The sequence below is a fragment of the Protopterus annectens genome, chromosome 8.part0 (assembly GCF_019279795.1).
Source record: "Protopterus annectens isolate FY-2018-M chromosome 8.part0, PAN1.0, whole genome shotgun sequence".
NCBI classification, from domain to species: Eukaryota; Metazoa; Chordata; order Ceratodontiformes; family Protopteridae; genus Protopterus; species Protopterus annectens.
In genome coordinates, this window is record NC_056741.1 from 565,224,551 (window position 1) to 565,232,714 (window position 8,164).

Sequence of the window (8,164 nt, forward strand, 5' to 3'; positions counted from 1 at the left end):
GAGGATAGAAACATTACAGTCTCAAGTTCGAGCCTTGCTTCTCAAACGCCGAGCCCCAGCCAGGATGGTCCTACAACTGTTAGGTTCCATGTCGGCCACCGTTCTCCTAGTCCCCTTGGCAAAATTACATATGAGGATTCTCCAGTGGCTCGTGGTCTTATCAGGATCTCCCTCTCAGTCACCTCATTCTGATCACAGAGACGTGCAAACAGGACCTTCGTTGGTGGCTTCTTTCCTCCAACCTGGATCAGGGGCGACCCTTCGTTCCACCACCTCCAGTGGCCACATTGACTACGGACGCCTCCCAGACGGGGTGGGGGGGACATTACCTGGGTAGGTCAGTCCAAGGCAAGTGGCATTCCGACGAGAGTCTCCTCCACATCAACATACTAGAAATGAGGGCGGTGCTTCTATCTCTGCAAGCACTACGATTACCTCCCCGGGCATGATTGCCATTCAGTCCGATAACATGTCAGTAGTCTGGTACCTGAACAAGCAGGGAGGGACCAGATCCTACCCCCTTTGCAGAGAGGCCATGAAAGTATGGGATTGGGCATTGCAACCAAGCTTTCTGGTAGCAACACATATTCCTGGGAGATCCAATGTGATGGCCGACAGACTGAGCAGAACTATTCTCTCCCCTCACGAGTGGTCTCTGAACGACAGAGTGGCAACTCTGATTTTCAGAAGATGGGGAACTCCTTGTTGCGACCTTTTCAACCCCCTCAACACGAAATGCCAACAGTTCTTCTCTCACCCCAGTTCAGGAGATTCCCAGGGCCCTAGTCCAAGCGTGGCCCACCAGCCTGCTATACGCTTTTCCACCGGTTCCCCTTCTTCCCAAGGTGATCCAGAAGGTGATTCGCTTGGAGAGCAAAATGATTTTAGTTGCCCCATACTGGCCTCGTCAAGCCTGGTTTCCCTTTCTTCGGAAATATGCACTCGACGGTCCATGGTTCCTGGACCAATTTCCGGATCTCTTGACCCATCAGTCGGGACAGCTTCATCAGTCCCTCCACTCGTTGAGGTTAACAGCTTGGCTCCTCCTCTTCCGACCATAGTCAGGAACCATGCTTTGGACCCGGAAGTCATACATATCTTGTCCTCGGGCCATAAGACTTCTACTAAGAAAATGTATAACAGCAAATGGAAGAGATTTGCTATTTGGGCCCAACTCCGGGGATTAGATCCCATAACTGTCCCGGTGTCAGAGGTTCTGAAGTTTTTAACTTCAATCAAGGTTCTTCGGTCTCTACCATCAAGGTTCAATTGGCAGCTATTTCCAATTTTCATGAGAGCATAGAACCACCTTTGATGAGCAACAAGTTGTGTAAAGCCTTCATAAAAGGTGCTGGGCTGCTTCGGCCCCCCGATATCTCATCCCGCTCCACCGTGGGACCTTAAAGTTGTGTTAGCTGCTTTGACCTCTTCCCCCTTTCAACCAGCAGCAACTTGTGACTTGAAATTTCTTTCTTGGAAGACTGCTTTCTTAGTTGCAATTACATCAGCCAGAAGAGTTTTGGAACTTCAAGCCCTATGTGTCAAGCCACCATACCTGGTTTTTCACAAGGATAGAGTATCCCTCAGACCGAATCTATCCTTTGTTCCTAAGGTTTGTTCTAGTTTTTGTCTGCAACAGTCATTGGAACTTCCAGTTTTCTTCCCAAAGTACTCGAATAGAGCGGAATACATCTTTCACACCTTGGATGTTCACAGGCAATTGCGCTTCTATTTGGATAGGACGCACCAAACACGGAAAACAGATCAGTTGTTTGTGTCCTTTTTGGACAATAAATTGGGCAAAGCCATCACGAAAGTCACTATTGCCAAGTGGATCAGAGACTGTATCAGTCATACTCACTTCATTTCTAATATAGAGCTTACAACTCCAGTGAAAGCTCATTCTACCAGGGCTATGGCTACTTGAGCTTTTCATTCTAAGCTTGCCATTAGTGACATTTGTGCTGCGGCTACGTGGTCTTCTCCTCACACCTTCATTTCTCATTACAAATTGGACGTGGCATCTCGGGGGCGAGCTTCCTACGGTTCCACAGTTCTCAGGAGTGTTTTCCAGTGAGCCACCCAGGAATCAGGTGCTAGGGATGCTGTCCCATCAGTACAGAATGTAGGCGAGATAGGATCACATAACGATAACTTTAGATGTATGGGATCCATCTCGCCTACATTCCTAATAACCCACCCTCCTTCCCCCTGCCTTGGAGATCAGAACAGACCGGACGGTTCGAGTTTAGCTGTTTCATCTTGAAACACCTGGCAATATTATATCAACAGTCTATGTGTGTGTGCATGTGTGCGGACAAACAAGATCTGGGGAAGCAGTGGTGGTGCATCCTGGGATGTGGGATAGCTCAGCCAATAAGAGACTTCGTTCTATAGTATAGCGTGCCGAGTCGGAGCCGAGGATCGGCTCCGAACCCATCAGTACAGAATGTAGGCGAGATGGATCCCATACATCTAAAGTTATGGTAAGTACATAACTAAAAGATAATAGCCATGCTACGTTTATGCCCTCTGTTCATAAAGGGGAACAAATGCATTCTGGCAGATGCAGTGGTGGTTTGATGGTTTTCTTAGTTACAGAGGAAAAGAACATAAGTAAAAGTTATACTTTTGAACTTATTTTTTATAGAGATTTAACGGAGTAAGTCGAATTTTTCATTTCTAATAGGATAAACACCAAAATCTGCTTTACTTGTTTAACTGCAAACTCTTCCACAGAGAAATGTGCATGCAATTGTGTGTGTACTTGTCCTTACCACATTTTTAATGCTAGGCTCTCTTGGACAAGTATGACAATTTTCTGTTAGATCAATGCAGACTACTTTACAGAATGCCTTTTAAACATTCATTCAAGCTTTTTAAAAAGATTTGCTATATCAGTTCTTGTGTGACTGTAATTTCTTCTTTTTTGTGTAGGAGTTTGAAAAGAGGAAAATGCTTTAAGAAATCTTAAAGGAAAGTGCACCGCAACCACACACAAACTGCAACATGTGCGTGTGCCTCTACCATCTACTAAATTTTGGTTGCTCAAGTGAACAATACTGTATATCTCGTTAAAGCTCCAAAGCCATAAACGTATTTTTTCATTTCCTTGGTGAGAAACTTGTAATTGTAAATTTATATATATTAATAAATATAGTCTTTAATTTGAATTATGATTGCTCCAGAATTTCATTAAAGTAAGAAACATAAAGACATATGAATCCTTAGGGCCCCCTCTGTGTTTCTTGTGTTTTTGTTGTTTCTTACGGAATGTTTAAACTTATGCAAGTCTTAGAAGACCCAAGTCCTAAACTTCAGTACAGGGAAAACATGAATGAACTCATAAGTTCTCATTCCTAGCTTAACACAGATCATGGGTAATGTCACATAAATTTGAGTGGGTACTTCCATTCAAACACTGGTTGTACCTTATTTTATATTTGCTGTTTGAATTTAAATGAATTTCACAGAAGGAAAAAATCATGACGTTGTAGACTAATAAACTTGAAACAGAATAATTGAAATAAAATGATTTTGAGAAAGGTCTGCCTGATGATTAGATGTTTAAAAAAATACTTGCTTTTTTAACAGAACTGTGTTTTTTTTTTTCCTGGGACTGCTGTATTCTAAACAACCCTGCCCATAGTACAGATGGCAAACGGGATAAATATTTCGATATCCTCATCCCTTCCCATTCTGCTCATACACGGAATTCTACCACTGTCATTGTGATTTGGGACATTCTTGAGAAATGCAGTTTAAAATCACTTTTGATTTCTCAGCAAGCACACCATCACTGTACTGCTATGAAGACCTGACTGCCATAATGAAAACATTTAAAAGACAGCACTTTAAAAAGTTTATGTGACCTTCATGTAAGTCACTGTTGCAGTTGTAACTTCAGTGATGTTCTTCGTGTTTTACTGTTGCAGTCATTACATTTGGGTTATCTGCTTGCAGGTAGCTCTCAGTTGGCCTGATTAGCAAAGTCTTGGGTCTTGCGTCGGTTGCTGTCCCTTCTTCCATGTCATCAGGGGTATAAAACATGTAGCTGACGCCATTACATCAGTCTTTCTTGCCACGCGGTGCCCGAAGCAGAAGCAGTTCGCAAGTGCCAGTCGGCCAACTCCTGAAATTTTCATTTTCGAGTTTCAGAACTGAAGTTTTCAACTAAAGCTAAGTACCCCGTTGGGGAAACTTTTTTTCTTGCTCCTTACTGATGTCAGTTGTTGTGTTTTTTGGCTTTTCCCGGTTAGGGGTCACCACAGTGGAACTCCGGTCCGCTAATGATTGGCAGTAGATTTTTACGTGCCGAGTTGCCAACCCTGACGTGCAACCTTCAATGAAGGTATGCCCATTCACGCATGTCTCCACACAGAAAACGCTTTCGCTGAGAATCGAACAGGATAACGTCTTACTTTGAGGCGACAACGCTACTGCAGCACCACCACCAATAATTGCATTACTTGTGGAAAGCAAATACCTCATAAAGATTTTCATTTGTACTGTATTCCTTGCCTAGGCCCTGACCACGACGTACCTTGCTGTCGGTTTTGTGCTTTATTTAATCAGCGCACTATCCATAGTAGGTATATTTTCGCTTCTAAATATTTCGGTTCTCTGTTTAATTATCCAGAAATGTCGACGTTTAGCCATCCAACTACCGGGATTCTGAAAAAACACAAAGATAAAGACAGGGACAGGCCACCGAGGTCCAAAACTGTCGACAACGCTTCTCCTAAGCCAGTCGCCAGTACTCGGTGAGGTGCTTTTGCAGCCCCTGATACCCGCTTCTTCTGATTCGCAGGCCTCTACTGAGACCCATTCGGAGTCCGGTATGCCACGAGATGCTTCAAATATGGAACCCGCGGATGTGTCTACTTTGGATGGGTCCAGAGCCTCTGTGCAGGCACTGGCTTCTGAGGGTGTATTCAGGCCTACGGACTTGCATATTAAATCGACACCTCCTTCATTACTTAGGCCTAAATCTCGATCCAGGTCTAAAAAAAACGATGCCCAGGCCACATGCTCAGGCCTCTATGCCTAAAAAAACAAATGATCAGAATGGCTGAAGACCCTAATAACTCTAATCAGGGGTAGCCAAACCCCCCCCCCCCAAGAGGCCTAGGACTGAAGTTGATCATGAATCTTCTGATCAGGATTCTGTTTTTTCTGACTCTTCTGATGATCTGGATTTGCCCTTACTTACTTATGAGGATTCTGATGCAGAGGACTTGTATTCCCTCTGCTTCCCCTCCTGTGAATTTTTCTTTTGGGGAAACCTTACATACTCTAAGGGAGCATTTCCACTGGGAAAGCCAGGATTTTTCTGATTCAAAAAAGAGGCTTAGGGATTTCCTTCTCCTACCTCAGCGTAGGCCTTTAGCTATTCCTCCTGTACTAGACATTGTTGATGATGCTTTCTCGGAATCTAGTTTGGCCCCTGATTCCCTGCCTCCTGCTCCCAGAAAACCTGACCGATACTACAGGGTCCCTGAGTCCCACAAGTTCCTTTTCAAAAATCCTATTGCAGATCCAGAGACTATTTCACAGGGGCCCAGGGGCATTAAGGCTTCTACTGCATAGACTCCTACCCCTTCTGATAGAGACTCCAGGGTGCTGGATAGATGGGGTAAGAAGGTTTACACTTCTGCAACCTTGGCCATTAGGGCTTTAAACTGCAAGTTTCATATGTTAAAATATCGGCAACATGTTATTGGACTGCTTAAACAGAAAATGATGTTGATTCCTGACTGTGTGGAAAATAAAGAATTACAGGATTTAATGCATTCTGCCGAACAAGTTGGAAAACATACTCTGCAGTGTGGTTTTGATTCATTAGAGGCCTCTTGCAGGGCCGCTGTTACTGGTTCTGTGCTCAGAAGGCATGCTTGGCTTAAGGAGCATTCTTTGTCTGATCATGTTAAAGCTAAATTGTTGGATGCTCCTTTAAATCAGGACCACCTGTTTGGCAACAAGGCTGAGGAAGTTCTTAAAAAGATGGAAGATAAAGCTAAATCTATGCAAACTGTCCTCTAAGAATTGGTCTTTTCCAGCCCCTTCCAGGTCTTCTCAGGCCAAACCTAGACACAGCAAAAACCTCAGGTTTCAGTCCCAGGGGACTCAAAGAGCTAAGCAGGGGGGGGGGGCTCCACTTCCAAGTTTGGGAATAATAAGACTCCCCCCTATGGTAAACTGTCTCAATGACTTCCTTTTAAAATTTCCAAGCACTTTTCAACTGATTGCCCCTTTGGGGGGAAATATTGCTCTTCATGCAAAGAATTGGGAACTCATTACCCAGGACAAATAGTGTCCCAGGGATACAGATTTCACTTCCACACATTGCCAACACCAAGTGAGTGGCCGGACCTACCCCCAAGTCAGTGGGCAGAGGCCCAAAAATAAGTACTTTCTCTCTTAAGCATGGGGGCTATTCAACTGGTACCAGAAGAGGAAAAGAGACAATGTTTCTACTTGAGACTTTTCCTGGTACCCAGAAAAGACCATTCATGACATCCTATCCTGGACCTGTCTACTCTAAACACCTTTTTGGAGATTCCAAAATTCAAGATGCTGACTCTTCACCAATTACTTCCTATGCTAGGCAAAGATGCATGGTTGGCAACACTAGATTTAAAAGAAGCATACCTGCACATCCCAATCAGGGAATCTTGCAGAAGATACCTATACTTCAAAGCAGGCTGCACTGCCCTTTGGCTTATCTACTGCACCCAGGGTATTCACAAAGTGCCTAGTTCCAGTTATTGCATTTTACAGGCAAAGAAATATTCAAATATACCCATACCTGGACGATTGTCTAATTCAGGCAGAAAGCCAGGACATACTTTTGAATCATCTGGCCTTTGTAAAAAGGGATAAAAAACCACCAAAAGCAGGAGCTGGGATGCTAGCAAGTTTATTCTTCTGGTACCTCTGCTAAAAAAAAGCCTTCAAAGGAATAACCACTAACATTTTGCTGCATCTTTTATACTTGATTCATAAGTAACAATCAATCAAATACTTAAATACATCAGAGAGTTTGAAGAGACCATACAGTAATAAAACACTTGTGAAACATACTGACAATAAGATTCAAACATCGATATAATACATATTAAATATAATTTAAATATATATTTTTTCTCAGATACACTTTTAAATGCATTTTAACGCCTTCAAATGGTGAGATTCATTTCCAAATTTAAGCCCCTAGGTTTCAGAGTGCCAAAACTTAATATGAACCTACTTTCCAAATTAAGTAACTTATGTAAAAAATTACCAGCATTATAAAAATCAGGTTTAGCTAATGCACAAAAAAACAAAGAATCCAGGACACCATTGTGAACAGTATTAAAATGTTCAGATATTGGACTTTCCATCTTACAATTTCTAACATCCCCCATATGTTCCAGAATACGTATCTTTAACTGACATTTGGTTTGACCTATATAATACTTAGGTGGAACACAACCACAGCCCACAATGTACACAACCCCACAAGATTTGCAATCAAATTTATTAGTGGCATGATATTTCACACCATCAATGCAGCTGCCTGATAAATTTTTTACTTTAGAACAGACCTTGCATTTGCCACACTTGAACATACCATCTGACATAGTTGTACCATCTAACATATTCATATCCCTAACTTTATACTTTGGCTTCAACATTTCCTTCAAATTCGCATATCTCCCATAAGAAAAACAAACTTTGTTACAGAAAAGATGTCCTATCTCATCATTTTCACAGACTATGGGCCAAAGGAAATCCACAATATTTTTCAGAGTTTTTGAAAAAGGAGAATATTTAGTGACAAAAAATATTTTATCTCTACTATTCATCAACCCCCTGTCATGTTTTTTACTCCTATTGTGAAATCTAACTGCATCATTCGCTATAAAGCCAGGTTTGAATAATCTATCAACGCTATTATTTATTAGAATTTCAGAATAGCCTCTTGCTTTAAGTCTATTTTTAATATCCTTAAATTCAAACTCCAACAAACCAGTTTCAGAGGTATGTTCAAAAATGCGCTTGAACTCACCAAAACAAAGTGCCTCAATCAAATGTGTGGGGTGTGCACTAGCAGCATGTAAAAAATTATTGGTTGCAGTATCCTTTTTAAAAGGTCTATATTGAACTTTATTATCGGAATCCA

At 42.2% G+C, this 8,164-nt stretch overlaps 1 protein-coding gene across 2 annotated transcripts in view; it reads left to right on the forward strand.

Annotated features, from left to right (window-relative positions):
• The window catches only part of SUCLG1 (succinate-CoA ligase GDP/ADP-forming subunit alpha), an 833,973-nt gene extending 830,428 nt beyond the window's left edge, over positions 1–3,545 (forward strand). For both annotated transcript variants that reach the window (XM_044080064.1, XM_044080063.1), the window contains one exon: positions 2,938–3,545. In XM_044080064.1, coding sequence (XP_043935999.1) covers positions 2,938–2,964 — 27 coding nt within the window. In that variant the 3' untranslated portion in view covers positions 2,965–3,545. The remainder of the gene's footprint in view (positions 1–2,937) is intronic.
• The last annotated feature ends 4,619 nt before the right edge of the window (positions 3,546–8,164 follow it).